At 42.1% G+C, this 27,956-nt stretch overlaps 1 protein-coding gene across 2 annotated transcripts in view; it reads left to right on the plus strand.

Annotated features, from left to right (window-relative positions):
- LOC139757124 (uncharacterized) overlaps window positions 1-27,956 on the plus strand; it is a 459,373-nt gene that overhangs the window by 373,597 nt on the left and 57,820 nt on the right. For both annotated transcript variants that reach the window (XM_071677224.1, XM_071677223.1), the window contains one exon: window positions 22,429-22,520. In XM_071677224.1, coding sequence (XP_071533325.1) covers window positions 22,429-22,520 — 92 coding nt within the window. The remainder of the gene's footprint in view (window positions 1-22,428; window positions 22,521-27,956) is intronic.

A 27,956-nucleotide genomic window follows, 5' to 3' on the forward strand; every position in this document is an offset into this window, starting at 1 on the left:
GGATGTAAGGCATGTGTACGTGTAGGAAGAGAGGAAAGTGATTGGTTCTCAGTGAATGTAGGTTTGCGACAGGGGTGTGTGATGTCTCCATGGTTGTTTAATTTGTTTATGGATGGGGTTGTTAGGGAGGTAAATGCAAGAGTCCTGGAAAGAGGGGCAAGTATGAAGTCTGTTGGGGATGAGAGAGCTTGGGAAGTGAGTCAGTTGTTGTTCGCTGATGATACAGCGCTGGTGGCTGATTCATGTGAGAAACTGCAGAAGCTGGTGACTGAGTTTGGTAAAGTGTGTGGAAGAAGAAAGTTAAGAGTAAATGTGAATAAGAGCAAGGTTATTAGGTACAGTAGGGTTGAGGGTCAAGTCAATTGGGAGGTGAGTTTGAATGGAGAAAAACTGGAGGAAGTGAAGTGTTTTAGATATCTGGGAGTGGATCTGTCAGCGGATGGAACCATGGAAGTGGAAGTGGATCATAGGGTGGGGGAGGGGGCGAAAATTTTGGGAGCCTTGAAAAATGTGTGGAAGTCGAGAACATTATCTCGGAAAGCAAAAATGGGTATGTTTGAAGGAATAGTGGTTCCAACAATGTTGTATGGTTGCGAGGCGTGGGCTATGGATAGAGTTGTGCGCAGGAGGATGGATGTGCTGGAAATGAGATGTTTGAGGACAATGTGTGGTGTGAGGTGGTTTGATCGAGTAAGTAACGTAAGGGTAAGAGAGATGTGTGGAAATAAAAAGAGCGTGGTTGAGAGAGCAGAAGAGGGTGTTTTGAAATGGTTTGGGCACATGGAGAGAATGAGTGAGGAAAGATTGACCAAGAGGATATATGTGTCAGAGGTGGAGGGAACGAGGAGAAGAGGGAGACCAAATTGGAGGTGGAAAGATGGAGTGAAAAAGATTTTGTGTGATCGGGGCCTGAACATGCAGGAGGGTGAAAGGAGGGCAAGGAATAGAGTGAATTGGAGCGATGTGGTATACAGGGGTTGACGTGCTGTCAGTGGATTGAATCAAGGCATGTGAAGCGTCTGGGGTAAACCATGGAAAGCTGTGTAGGTATGTATATTTGCGTGTGTGGACGTGTGTATGTACATGTGTATGGGGGGGGGTTGGGCCATTTCTTTCGTCTGTTTCCTTGCGCTACCTCGCAAACGCGGGAGACAGCGACAAAGTATAAAAAAAAAAAAAAAAAACTTATATGCTGTCTCCTTTGTTAGTGAGGTAGCACCAATAACAGACAAAAAACTGCCTCATTTGCTAACATTCACTCTTTACCCTTCATGGATAATTCACTGAAACCAGAGCTTCCCTTTTCACAGCCAAATCCCGCATACCTTTCCATAGTTTCCAGCCCATCAACAGCATGTTGCCCCCTGTAATTACATGCTTGTAATTGCTAATTTTTATGTGTATGGGGAGGGAGTTTTGCACTCATAGGGCTCCAAATCTTTAACATCATCTTCTATTATGCAGTTTTTTAAATTCTGTTTGGTGTCCACATTTACCAACTCTTTATTTTATCCCATTCACCCACCATTCTTATGCTGTAAAAGTTCTTCTTCCCCTTTTTCTGAACAAGTAGCTAGTTGCTTTACCCCAAAGTCTCTGGAAGAATTGTTCACAGTCTGTGTTATCAATGTTTCAAAAAGTAAGAGATTATGATTAGATCATCCCTCACTCCCCTCTCTTCCAAGCTGAGCAAATTTAAGGCTTCTTGCCTTTCTTTGTAACTTAGCTCTCTTATTCCTGTTACCATCATTGTTTTTCTCCTCTGAACCTTGTTTACTAGCTCTTTGTGTTTTTGATAACTGTGATTATCCGATTTGAGAAGCATATTTTAGTTTTAACTGTATGTAGGATTAAAAGAATGTGGTGAACATTTCCCTATATATGAATATGAATACAGTTCTAACATTTGCTTGCAGGCAGTTGGTCCCCTTAACCATTCTCTAAGGACTCTGGTGACAGATTAGAGATTATGGCAGCTTTTAAGACTCACTCTCATATTCCTGCAGCTTATTTCCTACTAGATGGTATTCTTACCAAGGCCATCTTTTTCTGTGACCCACTCTCATTGCCTTATGTTTACTTTGGTTGAACCTCACCAGCTATGCATGTTTCAGACCAATTTTGAGTCTCTCAAGGTTTTCTTGTGAGCTGACGCAATCCTCAGTGCTTTTCCATCCCTCATGATTTTTGCATAATCAAACATACTCAAGTAGGAGTCCATACCTTCTGATAAGTCATTTACGTACATCAAAAAGAGTCATGGTCCTAGAACAGAACCAATGTCACTGTGGCCAGTGTACTACATTGCTCCTGTTTGCTGTATCCCATGTATATGCCATACTTTCCTGCATGTTCAGACCCTGATAATTCAAAGTTCTCTTATTGTCTCTTCTCACTCATCCTCTCCAAATGTCCAGACCATTTTAACACACCCTCGTCAGCTTCCTCAGCCATATTCATCTTACTATCAAACCTCTTCCTTAACTTTTTTTTTTCACTTGATCAACCCTCCTCCCACCTTATATTGTATACCTTTTTTATACAGGTCCCACACCTCACATCCATTCAGCATCATCATGACTACTGTACCATCAACATACTCATTTTAGCCATCACTGACTATGACCTCTCTTTCCACATGCTCCCCAATGTGCCCAGGACCTTTACCCCAACACCCACTGTATGGTTCACTTCATCTCCCAGAGTTCCAAGCTCCATATACATTCCCATTTCCATGCAAGCTGCTGCATCCCATGATTACCGTGTGACTGTTGGCAGCTTAGGGGTGGGTCATTTTGATAACTTTTTTTTTTATGTACATCTCAAAGCTCTGAGACTCTGGACCCTCTCATGTCTTTCCCAATAAAAGACAGGTTTTTTGCTTCTTCCAGAATTTTTAAGCTTTTTCCCTAGTCTCTTCTTGTTCCCTTTTATATCCTCTCAGTATTCTAATTAAGTCCCATCCTTGATGGGGACTTTTGTCCATTACTGGAGCCTCCATTTATTGAATAAGAGAAATTCATGTTTACTCCATTCAGACTCGCTTTCAGATTTAACTGTCTTTCTTGTATGCTAAACATTAACTTTCAGCTTCCTCATTTGACACACTCCCAACCTCAGACAACAGCTTCTACAGTTTTTCAATTAAGTCTGCCACCAGAGCTGTGCCATGTGCAAATAGCAACAGGTTCCCCTCCTTGTGCTAGACCTCATTACCTTACTATTTCTAACATTAACTCTTAGCTTCTTCCTTTCACACTTTCTCGCAACCTCATACACCATCATCTGCAGTTTCTCATTTGAGTCTGCAACCAGCACTGTGCCATGAGCAAATAGCAACAGACTTACCTCCTAGGAGCCTCCCAAAATGACCACAAACCTGGCCCTCTCCATAAAACCCTAACACCCTTTTTGAAAGGGTCCTGATGTTATCCAGGACCACCTCTCCCATCAGCCCAAGCCTGCGCTACACTAAGTAGCACGGACCGATTGGACTCTCTGATGTGAGAAATTATGTGAAAAGACTGTACTCTATTTCATTAGCTAATGATGATACAGTCTTTCCAAAGATGACTTTTCACTCACAGTGTAACCTCAACCATGCAGAGTTTGGTAATGTGGCACCCCATCCTTAAGCAGGTTAAACAATCTTAGTAACATCACACAGCCTTAACACAGGCTCCCCTTCACCTTGTACCACTCATCTTCCTCTCACCCTACTCATTTTTGATGAAAAATCCACACTGCTTATAGTAGCTTTATTCCCACACCATATATATCTAACACCTTCCACAAAGTATCTGTATTGACCCAATCGTACACCTTTGCCAGATGCATAAATTCCATATGTAAATCCTCCCCTTTCTTTGGTTTTTGTCTCACAGATTCTTCAAACACCTGCTTCATACACCTTCTACCATTTTTGAATCCACTTTGTTTCTCCCCAGTCTGATGCTCTGTGCTTGCTACCACCTTCTCAGCCACCAATCTTTCATACAACTTACTAGGTATTTTCAACAAACTTGAGTGAATCAGTTGTTGTTTGCTGATGATACAGTACTGGTGGCTGATTCAGGTGAGAAACTGCAGAAGCTGGTGACTGAGTTTGATAAAGTGTGTGAAAGAAGAAAGCTGAGAGTAAATGTGAATAAGAGCAAGGGTATTAGGTACAGTAGGGTTGAGGGACAAGTCAGTTGGGAGGTAAGTTTGAATGGAGAAAAACTGGAGGAAGTGACGTGCTTTAGATATCTGGGAGTAGATTTGGCAGCGGATGGAACCATGTAAGTGGAAGTGAATCATAGGGTGGGGGAGGGGGCGAAAGTTCTGGGAGCGTTGAAAAATGTGTGGAAGTCGAGAATGTTATCTTGAAAAGCGAAAATGGGTATGTTTGAAGGAGTAGTGGTTCCAACAATGTTATATGGTTGCGAGGCATGGACTATAGACAGAGTTGTGTGGAGGAGGGTGGATGTGCTGGAAATGAGATGTTTGAGGACAATATGTGGTGTGAGGTGGGGTGATCGAGTAAGTAATGAAGGGGTAAGAGAGATGTGTGGTCAAAGAAAGAGTGTGGTTGAGAGTGCAGAAGAGGGTGTTTTGAAATGGTTTGGTCACATGGATAGAATGAGTGAGGAAAGATTGACAGAGAGGATATATGTGTCAGAGGTGGAGGGAATGAGAAGTGGGAGACCAAATTGGAGGTGGAAAGTTAGAGTGAAAAAGATTTTGAGCGATCGGGGCCTGAACATGCAGGAGGGTGAAAGGCGTGCAAGGGATAGAGTGAATTGGAACAATGTGGTATACCGGGATCGACATGCTGTCAGTGGATGGAACCAGGGCATGTGAAGCATCTGGGGTAAACCATGGAAAGTCCTGTGGGGCCTGGATGTGCGAAGGGAGCTGTGGTTTCAGTGCATTATACATGACAGCTAGAGACTTAGTGTGAACGAATGTGGCCTTTGTTGTCTTTTCTTAACGCTACCTCGCACACCTGTGAGGGGAGGGGGTTATCACTTCGTGTGTGGCGGGGTGACGGCGGGAATAAATAAGGGCAGACAGTATGAATTATGTACATGTGTATATATGCATACATCTGTGTGTGTATATACAGGTATACGTTGAGATGTATAGGTATATATATGTGCGTGTGTGGATGTGTATGTAGATACATGTGTATGTGGGTGGGTTGGGCCATTCTTTCGTCTGTTTTCGGGCACTACCTCGCTAACGCGGGAGACAGTGACAAAGCAAAATAAATTAATAAATAAATATAACTATATGATTATATATATAATTATTTAGGGAGAATAAAAAGATGTTTTGGAAGAAGGTAATTAAAGTGCTTAAGACAAGGGAGCAAATGGAAACTTCAGTGAAGGGGGCTAATGGGGAGGTGATAACAAGTAGTGATGATGTGAGAAGGAGATGGAGTGAATATTTTGAAGGTTTGCTGAATGTGTTTGATGATAGAGTGGCAGATATAGGGTGTTTTGGTCGACGTGGTGTGCAAAGTGAGAGGGTTAGGGAAAATTATTTGGTAAACAGAGAAGAGGTAGTAAAAGCTTTGCGGAAGATGAAAGCCAGCAAGGCAGCAGGTTTGGATGGTATTGCAGTGGAATTTATTAAAAAAGGGGGTGACTCTATTGTTGACTGGTTGGTAAGGTTATTTAATGTATATTTTGGATGTTAATGTGCTGAGAGGTGCAACTGGAGGGATGTCTGATCATTATCTTGTGGAGGCTAAGGTGAAGATTTGTATGGGTTTTCAGAAAAGAAGAGTGAATGTTGGGGTGAAGAGGGTGGTGAGAGTAAGTGAGCTTGGGAAGGAGACTTGTGTGAGGAAGTACTAGGAGAGACTGAGTACAGAATGGAAAAAGGTGAAAACAATGGAAGTAAGGGGAGTGGGGGAGGAATGGGATGTGTTTAGGGAATCAGTGATGGATTGCGCAAAAGATGCTTGTGGCATGAGAAGAGTGGGAGGTGGGTTGATTAGAAAGGGTAGTGAGTGGTGGGATGAAGAAGTAAGATTATTAGTGAAAGAGAAGAGAGAGGCATTTGGACGATTTTTGCAGGGAAAAAATGCAATTGAGTGGGAGATGTATAAAAGAAAGAGACAGGAGGTCAAGAGAAAGGTGCAAGAGGTGAAAAAGAGGGCAAATGAGAGTTGGGGTGAGAGAGTATCATTAAATTTTAGGGAGAATAAAAAGATGTTCTGGAAGGAGGTAAACAAAGTGCGTAAGACAAGGGAGCAAATGGGAACTTCAGTGAAGGGTGCAAATGGGGAGGTGATAACAAGTAGTGGTGATGTGAGACGGAGTTGGAGTGAGTATTTTGAAGGTTTGTTGAATGTGTTTGATGATAGAGTGGCAGATATAGGGTGTTTTGGTTGAAGTGGTGTGCAAAGTGAGAGGGTTAGGGAAAATGATTTGGTAAACAGAGAAGAGGTAGTAAAAGCTTTGCGGAAGATGAAAGCCGGCAAGGCAGCAGGTTTGGATGTTATTGCAGTGGAATTTATTAAAAAAGGGGGTGACTGTATTATTGACTGGTTGGTAAGGTTATTTAATGTATGTATGACTCATGGTGAGATGCCTGAGGATTGGCGGAATGCGTGCATAGTGCCATTGTACAAAGGCAAAGGGGATAAGAGTGAGTGCTCAAATTCCAGAAGTATAAGTTTGTTTAGTATTCCTGGTAAATTATATGGGAGGGTATTGATTGAGAGGGTGAAGGCATGTACAGAGCATCAGATTGGGGAAGAGCAGTGTGGTTTCAGAAGTGGTAAAGGATGTGTGGATCAGGTGTTTGCTTTGAAGAATGTATGAGAGAAATACTTAGAAAAGCAAATGGATTTGTATGTAGCATTTATGGATCTGGAGAAGGCATGTGATAGAGTTGATAGAGATGCTCTGTGGAAGGTATTAAGAATATATGGTGTGGGAGGCAAGTTGTTAGAAGCAGTGAAAAGTTTTTATCGAGGATGTAAGGCATGTGTACGTGTAGGAAGAGAGGAAAGTGATTGGTTCTCAGTGAATGTAGGATTGCGGCAGGGGTGTGTGATGTCTCCATGGTTGTTTAATTTGTTTATGGATGGGGTTGTTAGGGAGGTGAATGCAAGAGTTTTGGAAAGGGGCAAGTATGAAGTCTGTTGTGGATGAGAGAGCTTGGGAAGTGAGTCAGTTGTTGTTCGCTGATGATACAGCGCTGGTGGCTGATTCATGTGAGAAACTGCAGAAGCTCGTGACTGAGTTTGGTAAAGTGTGTGAAAGAAGAAAGTTAAGAGTAAATGTGAATAAGAGCAAGGTTATTAGGTACAGTAGGGTTGAGGGTCACGTCAGTTGGGAGGTAAGTTTGAATGGAGAAAAACTGGAGGAAGTAAAGTGTTTTAGATATCTGGGAGTGGATCTGGCAGCGGATGGGACCATGGAAGCGGAAGTGGATCATAGGGTGGGGGAGGGGGCGAAAATCCTGGGAGCCTTGAAGAATGTGTGGAAGTCGAGAACATTATCTCGGAAAGCAAAAATGGGTATGTTTGAAGGAATAGTGGTTCCAACAATGTTGTATGGTTGCGAGGCGTGGGCTATGGATAGAGTTGTGCGCAGGAGGATGGATGTGCTGGAAATGAGATGTTTGAGGACACTGTGTGGTGTGAGGTGGTTTGATCGAGTAAGTAACGTAAGGGTAAGAGAGATGTGTGGAAATAAAAAGAGCGTGGTTGAGAGAGCAGAAGAGGGTGTTTTGAAATGGTTTGGGCACATGGAGAGAATGAGTGAGGAAAGATTGACCAAGAGGATATATGTGTCGGAGGTGGAGGGAACGAGGAGAAGCGGGAGACCAAATTGGAGGTGGAAAGATGGAGTGAAAAAGATTGTGTGTGATCGGGGCCTGAACATGCAGGAGGGTGAAAGGAGGGCAAGGAATAGAGTGAATTGGATCGATGTGGTATACCGGGGTTGACGTGCTGTCAGTGGATTGAATCAAGGCATGTGAAGCGTCTGGGGTAAACCATGGAAAGCTGTGTAGGTATGTATATTTGCGTGTGTGGACGTATGTATATACATGTGTATGGGGGTGGGTTGGGCCATTTCTTTCGTCTGTTTCCTTGCGCTACCTCGCAAATGCGGGAGACAGCGACAAAGCAAAGAAAAAAAAAAATGATTCATGGTGAGGTGCCTGAGGATTGGGGGAATGCTTGCATAGTGCCATTGTACAAAGGCAAAGGGGATAAGAGTGAGTGCTCAAATTACAGGGGCATAAGTTTGGTGAGTATTCCTGGTAAATTATATGGGAGGGTATTGATTGAGAGGGTGAAGGCATGTACAGAGCATCAGATTGGAGAAGAGCAGTGTGGTTTCAGAAGTGGTAGAGGATGTGTGGATCAGGTGTTTGCTTTGAAGAATGTATGTGAGAAATACTTAGAAAAGCAAATGGATTTGTATGTAGCATTTATGGATCTGGAGAAGGCATATGATAGAGTTGATAGAGATGCTCTGTGGAAGGTACTAAGAATATATGGTGTGGGAGGCATGTTGTTGGAAGCAGTGAAGAGTTTTTATCGAGGATGTAAGGCATGTGTACGTGTATGAAGAGAGAAAGTGATTGGTTCTCAGTGAATGTAGGTTTGTGGCAGGGGTGTGTGATGTCTCCATGGTTGTTTAATTTGTTTATGGATGGGGTTGTTAGGGATGTGAATGCAAGAGTTTTGGAAAGAGGGGCAAGTATGCAGTCTGTTGTGGACGAGAGAGCTTGGGAAGTGAGTCAGTTGTTGTTCACTGATGATACAGCGCTGGTGGCTGATTCATGTGAGAAACTGCAGAAGCTGGTGACTGAGTTTGGTAAAGTGTGTGAAAGAAGAAAGTTGAGAGTAAATGTGAATAAGAGCAAGGTTATTAGGTACAGTAGGGTTGAGGGTCACGTCAATTGGGAGGTCAGTTTGAATGGAGAAAAACTGGAGGAAGTGAAGTGTTTTAGATATCTGGGAGTGGATCTGGCAGCGGATGGAACCATGGAAGCGGAAGTGAGTTACAGGGTGGGGGAGGGGGCGAAAATTCTTGGAGCCTTGAAGAATGTGTGGAAGTCGAGAACATTATCTCGGAAAGCAAAAATGGGTATGTTTGAAGGAATAGTGGTTCCAACAATGTTGTATGGTTGTGAGGCGTGGGCTATGGATAGAGCTGTGCGCAGGAGGGTGGATGTGCTGGAAATGAGATGTTTGAGGACAATATGTGGTGTGAGGTGGTTTGATCGAGTAAGTAATGTAAGGGTAAGAGAGATGTGTGGTAATAAAAATGGTGTGGTTGAGAGAGCAGAAGAGGGTGTTTTGAATGGTTTGGTCACATGGAGAGAATAAGTGAGGAAAGATTGACCAAGAGGATATATGTGTCAGAGGTGGAGGGAACGAGAAGTGGGAGACCAAATTGGAGGTGGAAAGATGGAGTGAAAAAGATTTTGAGTGATTGGGGCCTGAACATGCAGGAGAGTGAAAGGCATGCAAGGAATAGAGTGAATTGGAACGATGTGGTATACCGGGGTGTGGAAAGGGAGCTGTGGTTTCGGTGCATTATTACATGACAGCTAGAGACTTAGTGTGAATGAATGGGGCCTTTGTTGTCTTTTCCATGTGCTACCTTGCACACATGAGGGGGGAGGGGGTTGTTATTCCATGTGTGGCGAGGTGGCGGTGGGAATGAATAAAGGCAGACGGTATGAATTATGTACATGTGTATATATGTATATGTCTGTATGTGTATATATATGTATACATTGAGATGTATAGGTATGTATATTTGCGTGTTGACGTGTATGTATATATATGTGTATGTGGGTAGGTTGGGCCACTCTTTCGTCTGTTTCCTTGCGCTACCTCGCTAATGCGGGAGACAGCGACAAAGCAAAATTTATTATAAATAAATAACTGGCCGAATTCTCTGTTCCTTCTTTTGGAAAATTAAAAAAAAAAAAAAAAAACGAGAGGGGAGGATTTCCAGCCCCCCGCTCCCTCCCCTTTTAGTCGCCTTCTACGACACGCAGGGAATACGTGGGAAGTATTCTTTCTCCCCTATATATGTATATATATATATATATATATATATATATATATATATATATATATATATATATATATTTTTTTTTTTTTTTTTTTTTTTTTTCTTTTTTTTTTTTGCTTTGTCGCTGTCTCCCGCGTCTGCGAGGTAGCGCAAGGAAACAGACGAAAGAAAATGGCCCAACCCACCCCCATACACATGTATATACATATGTCCACACACGCAAATATACATACCTACACAGCTTTCCATGGTTTACCCCAGACGCTTCACATGCCCTGATTCAATCCACTGACAGCACGTCAACCCCAGTATACCACATCGCTCCAATTCACTCTATTCCTTGCCCTCCTTTCACCCTCCTGCATGTTCAGGCCCCAATCACACAAAATCTCTCTCACTCCATCTTTCCACCTCCAATTTGGTCTCCCTCTTCTCCTTGTTCCCTCCACCTCCGACACATATATCCTCTTGGTCAATCTTTCCTCACTCATTCTCTCCATGTGCCCAAACCATTTCAAAACACCCTCTTCTGCTCTCTCAACCACGCTCTTTTTATTTCCACACATCTTTCTTACCCTTACGTTACTTACTCGATCAAACCACCTCACACCACACATTGTCCTCAAACATCTCATTTCCAGCACATCCATCCTCCTGCGCACCACTCTATCCATAGCCCACGCCTCGCAACCATACAACTTTGTTGGAACCACTATTCCTTCAAACATACCCATTTTTGCTTTCCGAGATAATGTTCTCGACTTCCACACATTCTTCAAGGCTCCCAGAATTTTCGCCCCCTCCCCCATCCTATGATCCACTTCCGCTTCCATGGTTCCATCCGCTGCCAGATCCACTCCCAGATATCTAAAACTCTTTACTTCCTCCAGTTTTTCTCCATTCAAACTCACCTCCCAATTGACTTGACCCTCAACCCTACTGTACCTAATAACCTTGCTCTTATTCACATTTACTCTTAACTTTCTTCTTTCACACACTTTACCAAACTCAGTCACCAGCTTCTGCAGTTTCTCGCATGAATCAGCCACCAGCGCTGTATCATCAGCGAACAACAACTGACTCACTTCCCAAGCTCTCTCATCCCCAACAGACTTCATACTTGCCCCTCTTTCCAAAACTCTTGCATTCACCTCCCTAACAACCCCATCCATAAACAAATTAAACAACCATGGAGACATCACACACCCCTGCTGCAATCCTACATTCACTGAGAACCAATCACTTTCCTCTCTTCCTACACGTACACATGCCTTACATCCTCGATAAAAACTTTTCACTGCTTCTAACAACTTTCCTCCCACACCATATATTCTTAATACCTTCCACAGAGCATCTCTATCAACTCTATCATATGCCTTCTCCAGATCCATAAATGCTACATACAAATCCATTTGCTTTTCTAAGTATTTCTCACATACATTCTTCAAAGCAAACACCTGATCCACACATCCTCTACCACTTCTGAAACCACACTGCTCTTCCCCAATCTGATGCTCTGTACATGCCTTCACCCTCTCAATCAATACCCTCCCATATAATTTACCAGGAATACTCAACAAACTTATACCTCTGTAATTTGAGCACTCACTCTTATCCCCTTTGCCTTTGTACAATGGCACTATGCACGCATTCCGCCAATATATATATATATATATATATATATATATATATATATATATATATATAGTAAAGTGTTTTAGATATCTGGGAGTGGATCTGGCAGCGGATGGAACCATGAAAGCAGAAGTGAATCATAGGGTTGGGGGGAGGGGGCGAAAATTCTGGGAGCCTTGAAGAATGTTTGGAAATCGAGAACATTATCTCGGAAAGCAAAAATGGGTATGTTTGAAGGAATAGTGGTTCCAACAATGTTGTATGGTTGCGAGGCGTGGGCTATGGATAGAGTTGTGCGCCGGAGGGTAGATGTGCCGGAAATGAGATGTTTGAGGACAATATGTGGTGTGGGGTGGTTTGATCGAGTATGTAATGTAAGGGTAAGAGAGATGTGTGGAAATGAAAAGAGTGTGGTTGAGAGAGCAGAAGAGGGTGTTTTGAAATGGTTTGGGCACATGGAGAGAATGAGTGAGGAAAGATTGACCAAGAGGATATATGTTTCAGAGGTGGAGGGAACGAGGAGAAGTGGGAGACCAAATTGGAGGTGGAAAGATGGAGTGAAAAAGATTTTGAGTGATCGGGGCCTTAACATGCAGGAGGGTGAAAGGCGTGCAAGGAATAGAGTGAATTGGAATGATGTGGTATACCAGGGTCGACGTGCTGTCAATGGATTGAACCAGGGCATGTGAAGCATCTTGGGTAAACCATGGAAAGTTCTGTAGGGCCTGGATGTGGAAAGGGAGCTGTGGTTTCGGTGCATTATTACATGACAGCTAGAGACTGAGTGTGAACGAATGGGGCCTTTGGTGTCTTTTCCTAGCGCTACCTCGCACACATGAGGGGGAGGGGGTTGTTATTTCATGTGTGGCGAGGTGGCGATGGGAACAAATAAAGGCAGACAGTATGAATTATGTACATGTGTATATATGTATATGTCTGTGTGTGTATATATGTGTACATTGAGATGTATAGTTATGTATATTTGCGTGGGTGGACGTGTATGTATATACATGTGTATGTGGGCGGGTTGGGCCATTCTTTCATCTGTTTCCTTGTGCTACCTCGCTAATGAGGGAGATAGCGACAAAGCAAAATAAAATAAAAAATAAATAAATATATATATATATATATATATATATATATATATATATATATATATATATATCCCTGGGGATAGGGGATTAAGAATACTTCCCACGTATTCCCTGCGTGTCGTAGAAGGTGACTAAAAGGGGAGGGAGCGGGGGGCTGGAAATCCTCCCCTCTCGGTTTTTTTTTATTTTTCCAAAAGAAGGAACAGAGAATTGGGCCAGGTGAGGGTATTCCCTCAAAGGCCCAGTACTCTGTTCTTAACGCTACCTCGCTAATGCGGGAAATGGCGAATAGTTTGAAAGAAAAAGATATATATATATATATTTTTTTTTTTTTTTTTTTTTTTTTATACTTTGTCGCTGTCTCCCGCGTTTGCGAGGTAGCGCAAGGAAACAGACGAAAGACATGGCCCCCCCCCCATACACATGTATATACATACGTCCACACACGCAAATATACATACCTACACAGCTTTCCATGGTTTACCCCAGACGCTTCACATGCCCTGCTTCAATCCACTGACAGCACGTCAACCCCGGTATACCACATCGCTCCAATTCACTCTATTCCTTGCCCTCCTTTCACCCTCCTGCATGTTCAGGCCCCGATCATACAAAATCTTTTTCACTCCATCTTTCCACCTCCAATTTGGTCTCCCTCTTCTCCTTGTTCCCTCCACCTCCGACACATATATCCTCTTGGTCAATCTTTCCTCACTCATCCTCTCCATGTGCCCAAACCACTTCAAAACACCCTCTTCTGCTCTCTCAACCACGCTCTTTTTATTTCCACACATCTCTCTTACCCTTACGTTACTCACTCGATCAAACCACCTCACACCACACATTGTCCTCAAACATCTCATTTCCAGCACATCCATCCTCCTGCGCACAACTCTATCCATAGCCCACGCCTCGCAACCATACAACATTGTTGGAACCACTATTCCTTCAAACATACCCATTTTTGCTTTCCGAGATAATGTTCTCGACTTCCACACCTTCTTCAAGGCCCCCAGGATTTTCGCCCCCTCCCCCACCCTATGATCCACTTCCGCTTCCATGGTTCCATCCGCTGCCAGATCCACTCCCAGATATCTAAAACACTTCACTTCCTCCAGTTTTTCTCCATTCAAACTCACCTCCCAATTGACTTGACCCTCAACCCTACTGTACCTAATAACCTTGCTCTTATTCACATTTACTCTTAACTTTCTTCTTCCACACACTTTTCCAAACTCAGTCACCAGCTTCTGCAGTTTCTCACATGAATCAGCCACCAGCGCTGTATCATCAGTGAACAACAACTGACTCACTTCCCAAGCTCTCTCATCCCTAACAGACTTCATACTTGCCCCTCTTTCCAAAACTCTTGCATTTACCTCCCTAACAACCCCATCCATAAACAAATTAAACAACCATGGAGACATCACACTCCCCTGCCGCAAACCTACATTCACTGAGAACCAATCACTTTCCTCTCTTCCTACACGTACACATGCCTTACATCCTCGATAAAAACTTTTCACTGCTTCTAACAACTTTCCTCCCACACCATATATTCTTAATACCTTTCACAGAGCATCTCTATCAACTCTATCATATGCCTTCTCCAGATCCATAAATGCTACATACAAATCCATTTGCTTTTCTAAGTATTTCTCACATACATTCTTCGAAGCAAACACCTGATCCACACATCCTCTACCACTTCTGAAACCACACTGCTCTTCCCCAATCTGATGCTCTGTACATGCCTTCACCCTCTCAATCAATACCCTCCCATATAATTTACCAGGAATACTCAACAAACTTATACCTCTGTAATTTGAGCACTCACTCTTATCCCCTTTGCCTTTGTACAATGGCACTATGCACGCATTCCGCCAATCCTCAGGCACCTCACCATGAGTCATACATACATTAAATAACCTTACCAACCAGTCAACAATACAGTCACCCCCTTTTTATATATATATATATATATATATATATATATATATATATATATATATATATATATATATATATATGTCAGTACCAGTCCAGTGCTGTTTGGAAGAGGGTGAAGGTTATTCCAGATACGAATTGTGGCTGTACTTTACTTCTTGAACGTTCAACTAGAAGATATTGGGCAGTATTAATGGTACGTTGGCCAAAATGCATGGAGGGCCTGTGTCGCACCCTTCCTGCCAGTAAATTGGTACGTAAGTGCGGGTTTTCGTCGGAGGCAGCGCCCTGCCCGGGGGCACTCCCCCACAGACGTTGCCGTCCACCTACGGAAAGTAAAAGGCTGTAGCGAGACCCTGAATAATTCTGGCCTACAGTGAGAATCTGCTGAAACCCCTGTGTGTTTTTCGCTGCCCAAGAAGGGCGTCAAGATGGAGACGTGTGTCGAAGATGGAAGACTGTAGACCTTCAAGTTGCTGATGAACTCACACCACAGAACTGAGCCAAATTGACGACTGAAGACACATCTCTGTAAAATTACCTCTAAGTGATCATTTAGGACAGGTTGCAGGATATTAACCCCTACACAGACACAAGGCCACACTGCCATAACCAAGAAGACGACAGACAAATGCCAAAGCTCATTACACAGACACAAGGCCACACTGCCATAACCAAGAAGACGACAGACAAATGCCAAAGCTCATCCTTAAGAGAGAATAACTGGAGGAGGAGAGCAGGCAGGACGGTGAGGGGGTCGACCAGCGGGGGATGGACGCAGTGTGGTGACCTGCTGGAGGATGGCCAGCCATGTGAACCTTCCACGTCAAGGCTGATGTTGTGTGGACCTCCAGGCCATCTTGATGTTGGTTACTGCAGTGATGCTACTACGTTTGTGAATCAAGAACCATTGCAACACAAACCTCGCCAGGTGGTAGAGTGTCCCGCAGTGTATCGAGACAGACTTCCCCAGAACTTTTTAAAGGGGAAGCAAATGTTTATAGTTGTGTTACTGGAGTGATAGTGTTCATACATGGTGCTCTGACAAGAAAATAGTGAAATTGGAAAAAATGTAGCTTAGACATTGAAGCTTATTCTTTTTTTTTTTTTTTTCAAAGTGATAGAGATGGAAAGCAAAAAGGTGTTTTTCATAAATGTACTGGAAAAGTTGAGGTCCAGATAAATTTTTCGTCTGTCAAGGATTTATTATGGCGGATGACCAACTACCTACCCTCATGTATCCAAGATATGGTTGTACTTTGTGTAATGAAGAAAATTGAGAAACATCATAAGCCAATATTCCTGTTTCATGATAAGAGAAGTGGACCAGGCAGTATGATACAGTGGTTAAATTGATGAAAACTACTATTGACGTTTGTATAAATAAATTATACATTTCCCTTTTCCATAGCCAGAGGTTGAACCATTATGTGACATTCACTTTTTTCATTTCATTTCAAGCTAGAAGTTTCAGTTTTCTATATTATTTCTTACATTTTTCATATGTATATATATGTATATGTGTGTGTGTGTGTATGTGTGCGTGTGTGTGTGTATATGTATATATATATGCATATATATGTATATTATCCCTGGGGATAGGGGTGAAAGAATACTTCCCACGCATTCTTTGTGTGTTGTAGAAGGCGACTAGAGGGGACGGGAGCGGGGGGCCAGAAATCCTCCCCTCCTTGTATTTTTTAACTTTCTAAAATGGGAAACAGAAGGAGTCACGCGGGGAGTGCTCATCCTCCTCGAAGGCTCAGACTGGGGTGTCTAAATGTGTGTGGATGTAACCAAGATGTGAAAAAAGGAGAGATAGGTAGTATGTTTGAGGAAAGGAACCTGGATGTTTTGGCTCTGAGTGAAATGAAGCTCAAGGGTAAAGGAAGAGTGGTTTGGGAATGTCTGGGGAGTAAAGTCAGGGGTTAGTGAGAGGACAAGAGCAAGGGAAGGAGTAGCAGTACTCCTGAAACAGGAGTTGTGGGAGTATGTGATAGAATGTAAGAAAGTAAATTCTCGATTAATATGGGTAAAACTGAAAGTTGATGGAGAGAGATGGGTGTTTATTGGTGCATATGCACCTGGGCATGAGAAGAAAGATCATGAGGCAAGTTTTTTGGGAGCAGCTGAATGAGTGTGTTAGTGGTTTTGATGCACGAGACCGGGTTATAGTGATGGGTGATTTGAATGCAAAGGTGAGTAATGTGGCAGTTGAGGGAATAATTGGTATGCATGGGGTGTTCAGTGTTGTAAATGGAATGGTAAAGAGCTTGTAGATTTATGTGCTGAAAAAGGACTGGTGATTGGGAATACCTGGTTTAAAAAGCGAGATATACATAAGTATACGTATGTAAGTAGGAGAGATGGCCAGAGAGCGTTATTGGATTACGTGTTAATTGACAGGTACGCGAAAGAGAGACTTTTGGATGTTAATTTGCTGAGAGGTGCAACTGGAGAGATGTCTGATCATTATCTTGTGGAGGCTAAGGTGAAGATTTGTATGGGTTTTCAGAAAAGAAGAGTGAATGTTGGGGTGAAGAGGGTGGTGAGAGTAAGTGAGCTTGGGAAGGAGACTTGTGTGAGGAAGTACCAGGAGAGACTGAGTACAGAATGGAAAAAGGTGAGAACAATGGAAGTAAGGGGAGTGGGGGAGGAATGGGATGTATTTAGGGAATCAGTGATGGATTGCGCAAAAGATGCTTGTGGCATGAGAAGAGTGGGAGGTGGGTTGATTAGAAAGATTGGGAGTGGTGGGATGATGATGTAAGATTATTAGTGAAAGAGAAGAGAGAGGCATTTGGACGATTTTTGCAGGGAAAAAATGGAATTGGGTGGGAGATGTATAAAAGAAAGAGACAGGAGGTCAAGAGAAAGGTGCAAGAGGTGAAAAAGAGGGCAAATGAGAGTTGGGGTGAGAGAGTATCATTAAATTTTAGGGAGAATAAAAAGATGTTCTGGAAGGAGGTAAATAAAGTGCGTAAGACAAGGGAGCAAATGGGAACTTCAGTGAAGGGCGTAAATGGGGAGGTGATAACAAGTACTGGTGATGTGAGAAAGAGATGGAGTGAGTATTTTGAAGGTTTGTTGAATGTGTTTGATGATAGAGTGGCAGATATAGGGTGTTTTGGTCGAGGTGGTGTGCAAAGTCAGAGGGTTAGGGAAAATGATTTGGTAAACAGAGAAGAGGTAGTAAAAGCTTTGCAGAAGATGAAAGCCGGCAAGGCAGCAGGTTTGGATGGTATTGCAGTGGAATTTATTAAAAAAGGGGGTGACTGTATTATTGACTGGTTGGTAAGGTTATTTAATGTATGTATGACTCATGGTGAGGTGCCTGAGGATTGGTGGAATGCGTGCATAGTGCCATTGTACAAAGGCAAAGGGGATAAGAGTGAGTGCTCAAATTTCAGAGGTATAAGTTTGTTGAGTATTCCTGGTAAATTATATGGGAGGGTATTGATTGAGAGGGTGAAGGCATGTACAGAGCATCAGATTGGGGAAGAGCAGTGTGGTTTCAGAAGTGGTAGAGGATGTGTGGATCAGGTGTTTGCTTTGAAGAATGTATGTGAGAAATACTTAGAAAAGCAAATGGATTTGTATGTAGCATTTATGGACCTGGAGAAGGCATATCATAGAGCTGATAGAGATGCTCTGTGGAAGGTATTAAGAATATATAGTGTGGGAGGCAAGTTGTTAGAAGCAGTGAAAAGTTTTTATCGAGGATGTAAGGCATGTGTACGTGTAGGAAGAGAGGAAAGTGATTGGTTCTCAGTGAATGTAGGATTGCGGCAGGGGTGTGTGATGTCTCCATGGTTGTTTAATGTATTTATGGATGGGGTTGTTAGGGAGGTGAATGCAAGAGTTTTGGAAAGAGGGGTAAGTATGAAGTCTGTTGTGGATGAGAGAGCTTGGGAAGTGAGTCAGTTGTTGTTCGCTGATGATACAGCGCTGGTGGCTGATTCATGTGAGAAACTGCAGAAGCTGGTGACTGAGTTTGGTAAAGTGTTTGAAAGAAGAAAGTTAAGAGTAAATGTGAATAAGAGCAAGGTTATTAGGTACAGTAGGGTTGAGGGTCAAGTCAATTGGGAGGTAAGTTTGAATGGAGAAAAACTGGAGGAAGTAAAGTGTTTTAGATATCTGGGAGTGGATCTGGCAGCGGATGGAACCATGAAAGCGGAAGTGGATCATAGGGTGGGGGAGGGGGCAAAAATCCTGGGAGCCTTGAAGAATGTGTGGAAGTCGAGAACATTATCTCGGAAAGCAAAAATGGGTATGTTTGAAGGAATAGTGGTTCCAACAATTTTGTATGGTTGCGAGGCGTGGGCTATGGATAGAGTTGTGCGCAGGAGGGTGGATGTGCTGGAAATGAGATGTTTGAGGACAATGTGTGGTGTGAGGTGGTTTGATCGAGTAAGTAACGTAAGGATAAGAGAGATGTGTGGAAATAAAAAGAGCGTGGTTGAGAGAGCAGAAGAGGGTGTTTTGAAATGGTTTGGGCACATGGAGGGAATGAGTGAGGAAAGATTGACCAAGAGGATATATGTGTCGGAGGTGGAGGGAACGAGAAGTGGGAGACCAAATTGGAGGTGGAAAGATGGAGTGAAAAAGATTTTGAGTGATCGGGGCCTGAACATGCAGGAGGGTGAAAGGAGGGCAAGGAATAGAGTGAATTGGATCGATGTGGTATACTGGGGTTGACGTGCTGTCAGTGGATTGAATCAGGGCATGTGAAGCGTCTGGGGTAAACCATGGAAAGCTGTGTAGGTATGTATATTTGCGTGTGTGGATGTGTATGTATATACATGTGTATGGGGGTTGGGCCATTTCTTTCGTCTGTTTCCTCGCGCTACCTCGCAAACGCGGGAGACAGCGACAAAGTATAAAAAAAAAAAAAAAAAAAAAAAAAAAAATATATATATATATATATATATATATATATATGTATTTTTTCATACTATTCGCCATTTCCCGCGATAGCGAGGTAGCGTTAAGAACAGAGGACTGGGCCTTTGAGGGAATACCCTCACCTGGCCCCCTTCTCTGTTCCTTCTCTTGGAAAATTAAAAAGAAAAAAATGAGAGGGGAGGATTTCCAGCCCCCCGCTCCCTTCCCTTTTAGTCGCCTTCCACGACACGCAGGGAATACGTGGGAAGTATTCTTTCTCCCCTATCCCCAGGGATGAAATATATATATATAATATCCCTGGGGATGGGGAGTAAGAATACTTCCCACGTATTCCATGCGTGTTGTAGAAGGCGACTAAAAGGGAAGGGAGCGGGAGGCTGGAAATCCTCCCCTCTCTTTTTTTTTTTTTTTTCAAAAGAAGGAACAGAGAAGGGGCCAGGTGAGGGTATTCCCTCAAAGGCCCAGTCCTCTGTTCTTAACGCTACCTCGCTATCGCGGGCAATGGCGAATAGTATGAAAAAATATATATATATATATATATATATATATATATATATATATATTTATATATATATATATATATATATATATATATATATATGTGTGTGTGTGTGTGTGTGTGTGTGTGTGTGTGTGTGTGTGTGTGTGTGTGTGTATTAAGCTTAAAACATCTCAGAATCAGATGATTGAGTTATAGGGAAAAAAATCCTCTCTTGGCTCACTTCTCTCTCTTCTTTTGGAAAATAATACTGGAAGAATTTCAAAGTTCCTGCTCATACTCCTCTTAGTCACCTTTTATGACCCTCTGGGAATGTTTGGGCAGTAATCTTTTCCCGCTTTGTCCATTAACAGCTCATTCAATATTGAAAGTTTTATGTAAATGTAAGGAATAAGTTTTATACATGTTTGCCATTTTCCATGACAATAAGGTAGTGCCAGGAACATAAGAAGAAATGGCCTTATTTTCTCGCATTCAGTTTCTAGCTGTTATGTATAATGCACAGAAACCCTGTCTACAGCCAGGACCCAGAGACCTTACTCAGGTTTCCTCAAACTGCTTCATGTACTCTGGTTCAACTCACTGACAGCACATTGTCCCTTGCAATTCACTTTATCCCCAGCATGCTCATGCCCTCATGCATGTTCAGACCCCAGACCATCAAAGAATATTTCACATCATCAATCTACTCCCTCCTTGGTTTCCTCCTTTTCCTCGTTCCTTTCATTTTAGACATGTATGATCTTCATCTCCACTTCATTTTTGCCTGTTACTACTCACCCTTTTGAACCCCTTAACCTGTGTTCCTATTTGTTCTCTTGTTTTTCTGACACTAAAAACCTCCTCCCAAAACATACCCACCCTCCAACTTCTATATACTCCACACTTGCTAAATACCTCACATTCCCCTAGTTGCATTTATTCATACCTTTTGCCATTCTATAGTTAATCTGTTGTGGCATCTCTTTTCAGAAGCCTCTTCTTCAGGCTTGCTCACTTTCACAACCCACTTCCCACCCATAACATTTCTCTTCCTAAAGCCTGTACAAATGTTCCCCATTGCTTTCACCAAGTAATGATTAGATGTTGCAACAGCTGTCCCGCTTAGCTTATTTACATTCAAGAGCATTATGTAGAAGTAGTAGGTAGGAGTATTACATAGAAATTGTCAGTATGAGCATTAAGTAGGAGCCTCTGCAGACACTGCGCTAGAGTTGCCCTCTGCTAGTGGCCTATTAAGGATGAGGTACTAAAGGCTAAGAAGCAGCAGTGGAGTTCACTAGTTATGGAGACTCTATTGCCATGGCTACCCTCTTCAGGGAGTTCCAGTTGGAACAGGCATCAGAGATATAGATAGATAGATAGAGTCTCTCTTTGCACACCTATCAATTTGTACATAATCCAGAATTGCCCCTTACTATCTTTCCCACTCACTCATATATATTTATGTATGTCTTTTTACCAGGTACTGTATTCCCTGTAGCCAATCCTTTTTCAGCACACAACTCCATGAGGTGTTCACCATATTTGTCCACAACACTGGGTACGTTAGGTCAATTCATGCATTCAAATCATCCATCACTGATACTTGATCCCTTGCATCAAAATTGCTGACACTTCACTTAGCACCTCCCAAAACACTTATGTTTCTTCCTTAGTCCTTTCATTCCCAGGTTCATAAGGGCCTTTCATAATCCACTTTAGTTTTTACTAGCATCATTCTGGGTTTAGCATCATTGCTCTCACACATTCCTATAACTTTTGCAGCAGTAGTGCTACCTCTTCCTTAGCTCTCTCCCTTACACTCACCTAACCTAAGACATTCCCAAGCCATTTTTCGTCCTTTCCCCCTCAGCTTTGTTTTATTTAAGAGCTAGAGCATCCAGGTTCCTGTTCTCAAATATTGTTTATCTCTCCCTTCTTTCACCTTGGTTACATCCACACATTTAGACACTCCAGCCTAAGCCTTTCAGGAGGATGAGCACTCATTGCTTGACTTTTTCTGTGTGGCATTTAGAAATTGAAATACAAGGAGGGGGTCTCTCTCTCTCTCTCTTTCTCTCTCTCTCTCTCTCTCTCTCTCTCTCTCTCTCTCTCTCTCTCTCTCTCTCTCTCTCTCTCTCTCTCTCTCTCTCTCTTCTCTTTCTCTTCTCTCTCTCTCTCTCTCTCTCTCTCTCTCTCTCTCTCTCTCTCTCTCTCTGTCTCTCTCTCTCTCTCTCTCTCTCTCTCTCTCTCTCATCCTAGTTGACTTTTAACCTAAGAATAATACAATTTATTGTCTTATGTGTTACACTGGCATTACTTTCAGGTGGCCAACCTCCAAGTAGAAAACACCAAATTAACTTCACAGCTTGACATCCTGACAACGAAAATGGAGTCATTGACAGAAGTCCGCACAAAGTGAGTGTTACAAGGGAATATTTTGCTCTCCATATTTCTAATTTCATTTATGCCCACATCAGTTTCTATCTGTATTTGACAATCATGAATTTAAGTGTGATTTTCACTTATATGGACTGCACGTAAATTTTCATAGTTCTATTTTTGCATGTTTCACATATACCCTTTTATGTTCAATTATTAAGGCTTAGTGATTGATACTGGACATTATATAGGTATATCAATCTCTGTCCATCTCTGTGTAATTTTCTATTAGATGCCCAGAAACACACTTCTCACTTAGTTCTTTTTACATTTACTTCTCAGTTTAACCTAAACTTTTTCACTTAAGTCATGTACTCTATTTATTCTTTCCCCACTCTACCTAAGCAGTCTCTTTGACATTACCATATGTTCCCATGATTTTGTTTTTCCACTCTGAGTCTGCTTTCTTGACATCGAATTTCCTTCGTTGATAGCTCTTTTGCAGGCATTAACCTATTTTACTAATATATACAGTATTGGGCTGCATCCTACTGTCCTACACACCGTGACTGAGTAGTTTTCTGCATGTATACATTGAAATCTCATCATCTAGCATATTCCATCAATTTGATATGTTGATAGTGGAGTACTTAACATCATTTCTAATGTGTTCTTGCTTTTTTTTTTTTTGCCATGAGCTCTCACTGATCTCTTTTCATTGATTACAAACAACTGATCGCTTGCAGCATTGTCAGCTATATCCGTAAACTTGAATGCAGTCAAGTGTCTACTCTTTGATATACCTCAGTATAGGTAAATTTGTATAATTTATCCTTACTGCTTCATCTCAAGCACCACCTTTGTTGCCCTGTGCTTGACCTTATCAGTTAGATCTGTTTCTTGAAGTAGGGTGACTATACTTGAATTGCATACCCTAATTCATGTCTTTTATGTGCTGTAGATAGTTTAATGGGTGTGCTGAATTGGTTTGTACATAAGAAGAGAATGTGTGATAAGAGGTTGACAGAAAGAATACATGTGTCAGAAGTGGAGAGGACAAGGAGAAGGGGATGGCAGTATTGGAGATGGAAGGATGAAGGGAATAAGATTTTGAATGTATGAGGTCTGAACATGCAGGAGGGTGAAAGGTGTGCACAGGATTGAGTGAACTGGAGTAAAATGGTATACACAGGTCAACATGCTGCCAGTGGACTGAAGCAGGGTACATGAGGCCTGTGGGTCCTGTTTGTGGATAGGGGGCTGTGGTTTCAGTACATTACACATGATAGCTAGAGAATAGATGTGAATGATTGAGGCTTTTTCTTTGTCCATTTCTGGCTCTACATCACCACCACAGGTAACAAGAAATGAATACGAATGAAAAATAGAAAGTTCACTATTTCTTTATTCATTTATTTGTGTACTATTTTGATATGCAACAGATAATTTGCCACATTCAAGGTGATCTATTTATTTTTCTGTATCGCTGATGCCTGTTCCCTCCAGGAACTCCCTTAAGGACATGGCCATGCCAAGAGTGTCCATAACTGATAAACTACAGTGCTGTTTCTTAGCCTTTAAAGCTTCACCCTTAACAGGCCAAGGGCATAGTACAACTCTTGCAGTGTTTCCAAAGGCTCCTACCTAATGTCTCTACTGACTAGTTTTACGTAATGTGTATACCTGGTGTTCCTGCTTAATGTTCCAACTGACAACTTTTGCCTCATGTTCGTACCTACATCCTCAAGACACAAATGAAACTTGAATTTGACCAAGAATAACATTAAGTTGCATATTGTGTTTAGTTTTTGAGTATCCAATAAAGAAAAAACTTTAACTGAAAAATAGCCCCAGAAATATTTTTAGCCGATTCAGTCAAAACATGCCCATTGGGATTTTGTATCATACTCTGAACATGACACAGTTAATAGGATGTAACGAGTTCTGATAAAACTTCAGAATCCAAAAGTGTTTCAAGCTTAAGTTATTGTATATCATATAAAGCTAAAGTACAGAATTTTTGCTGATGAGACTGCAACCTTTTGAGTAAAGGCTGGTCATGTAGTAGTGTCAGTCTGCCAGCACTTGGGAGTGGACACTCCTGTGAGAATGTGATGTCATATATCGTTTGTCAGAAGTTGATACAAATCTTTCCTTTCTAACCATTTTGTCATCACATGTCATTTCACCAGTTCCTGATTGTGGAACCCTGTTGCCACCTAATCTACAGAACATGATATTTATTTTCTTCCTCATTGTCAGGGTGGTATTGTTGACCTAGCATATATGAAGAAACCTTATAACTTCAAGAATAGTATAAACTAGCTTTATTAAAGTATGAAAGTCCCTAAGATTACAGCTTGAATGCCCTTCAATCATATAAGCATAGGGGTTGGAATTCCAAGCCCATGTTATTTTGGCCATCTTATCAATAACCAGTTTGATAGAGCATATTTCATGCTACTTACCTTTGAGTAAAAGAAAAGTCTTATTCCTCTTCTTGATTTTTTCTTTCCCTTAACTACTTGTATGACCTCATTTTTAGTCTTTATATTTCATCAGGGAATGTTGAGTTGTAAGCAGCTTTCAGTTATATGTTATTCATTTATTTATTATACTTTGTCACTGTCTCCCGTGTTAGCGAGGTAGCGCAAGGAAACAGATGAAAGAATGGCCCAAACCACCCACATACACATGTGTATACATACACATCCACACACACATATACATACCTATACATTTCAAAATGAGCAGAAAAATAAAAACTATACTTTTCAACGTATTCATATATGTACACACAAAGACGTATACATATATGCACATTTATATAATTCATGCTGTCTGCCCTTATTTATTCCAGTCGCCAACCCATCACACATGAAATGACAACTCCCTCCCCCACATGTGCACGAGGTAGCGCTGGGAAAAGTCAACAAAGGCCACATTTGTTCACACTCAGTCTGTAGCTGTCATGTTTAATGCACCAAAACTACAGCTACCTTTCCACATCCAGGCCCTACAAACATTTCCATGGTTTACCCCAGACGCTTCACATGCTCTGGTTCAATGCATTGACAGCATGTCGACCCTGGTATACCACATCGTTCCAATTCACTCTATTCCTTGCATGCCTTTCACCCTCCTGCATGTTCAGGCCCCAGTCACCCAAAATCTTTGTCACTCCATCTTTCCACCTCCAGTTTGGTCTCCCACTTCTCCTCATTCCCTCCACCTCTGACACATATATCCTCTTTGTCAATCTCTCCTCACTCATTCTTTACATGTGACCAAACCATTTCAAAACACCCTCTTCTGCTCTCTCAACCACACTCTTTTTACTACCACACATCTCTCTTACCCTTTCATCACATACTCGATCAAACCACCTCACACAATATATTGTCCTCAAACATCACACTTACAGCACATCCACCCTCCTCTGCACAACTCTATCTATAGCCCATGCCCCGCAACCACATAACATTGTTGGAAACACTGTTCCTTCAGACATACCCATTTTTGCTTTCCAAAATAACATTCTCGACTTCCATACATTTTTCAACGCTCCCAGAACTTTTGTCCCCTCCCCCACCCTATGATTCACTTCCACTTTCATGGTTCCATCTGCTGCCAAATCTACTCCCAGATATCTAAAACACTTTACTTCCTCCAGTTTTTCTCCATTCAAACTTACCTCCCAGTTGACTTGTCCCTCAACCCTACTGTACCTAATAACCTTGCTCTTATTCACATTTACTCTCAGCTTTCTTCTTTCACACACTTTACCAAACTCAGTCACCAGCTTCTGCAGTTTCTCACACGAATCAGCCACCAGTGCTGTATCATCAGCGAACAACAACTGACTCACTTCCTAAGCTCTCATCCACAACAGACTGCATACTTGCCCCTCTTTCCAAAACTCTTGCATTCACCTCCCTAACAACCCCATCCATAAACAAATTAAACAACCATGGAGACATCAAGCACCCCTGCTGCAAGCCAACATTCAATGAAAACCAGTTACTTTCCTCTCTTCATACATGTACACATGACTTACATCCTCGATAAAAACTGTTCACTGCTTCTAACAACTTGCCTCCCACACCATATATTCTTAATACCTTCCATAGAGCATCTCTATCAACTCTATCATATGCCTTCTCCAGATCCATGAATGCTACATACAAAGCCATTTGCTTTTCTAAGTATTTCTCACATACATTTTTCAAAGCAAACACCTGATCCAGACATCCTCTACCACTTCTGAACCCACAAACCACAGTGCTCTTCCCCAATCCAATGCTCTGTATGTGCCTTCACTCTCTCAATCAATACCCTCCCATATAATTTCCCAGGAATACTCAAAAAGCTTATACCTCTGTAATTTGAGCACTCACTTTTATCCCCTTTGCCTTTGTACAGTGGCACTATTCAAGCATTCTGCCAATCCTCAGGCACCTCACCATGAGTCATACATACATTAAATAATCTTACCAACCAGTCAACAATACAGTCACCCCTTTTTTTGATAAATTCCATGGCAGTTCCCTCCAAACCTGCTGCCTTGCCGGCTTTTATCTTCTGCAAAGCTTTTGCTACATCTTCTCTGTTTACTAAATCACTTTCCCTAACCCTCTCACTTTGCACACCACCTCGACCAAAACACCGTATATCTGCCACTCTATCATCAAACACATTCAACAAACCTTCAAAATACTCACTCTATCTCCTTCTCATATCACCATTACTTGTTATCACCTCCCCATTAGTCCTCTTCACTGATGTTCCCATTTGTTCCCTTGTCTTATGCACTTTATTTACCACCTTCCATGACATCTCACCCCAACTCTCATTTGCCCTGTTTTTCACCTCTTGCACCTTTCTCTTGACCTCCTGCCTCTTTCTTTTATACATCTCTCAATCATTTGCATTATTTCCCTGCAGAAATCGTCCAAATTCCCCTCTCTTCTCTTTCACTAATAATCTTACTTCTTCATCCACCACTCAGTACCCTTTCTAATCTGCCCAACTCCCACACTTCTCATACCACAAGCATCTTTTGTGCAAGCCATCACTGCTTCCCTAAATACATCCCATTCCTCCCCTACTCCCCTTATGTCCTTTGTTCTCACATTTTTTCATTCTGTACTCAGTCTCTCCTGGCACTTTCTCACACAAGTCTCCTTCCCAACCTCACTTACTCTCACCACTCTCTTCACCCCAACATTCTCTCTTCTTTTCTGAAAGCCTCTACATATCTTCACCTTCACCTCCACAAGATAATGATCAGACATCCCTCCAGTTGTGCCTCTCAGCACACTGACATCCAAAAGTCTCTCTTTCACGTGCCTATCAATTAACACGTAATCAAGTAACGCTCTCTGGCCATCTCTCCTACTTACATACGTATACTTATGTATATCTCTCTTTTTAAACCAGGTATTCTCAATCACCAGTCCTTTTTCAGTACAT

Source organism: Panulirus ornatus, chromosome 24 (assembly GCF_036320965.1).
Source record: "Panulirus ornatus isolate Po-2019 chromosome 24, ASM3632096v1, whole genome shotgun sequence".
NCBI lineage: Eukaryota > Metazoa > Arthropoda > Malacostraca > Decapoda > Palinuridae > Panulirus > Panulirus ornatus.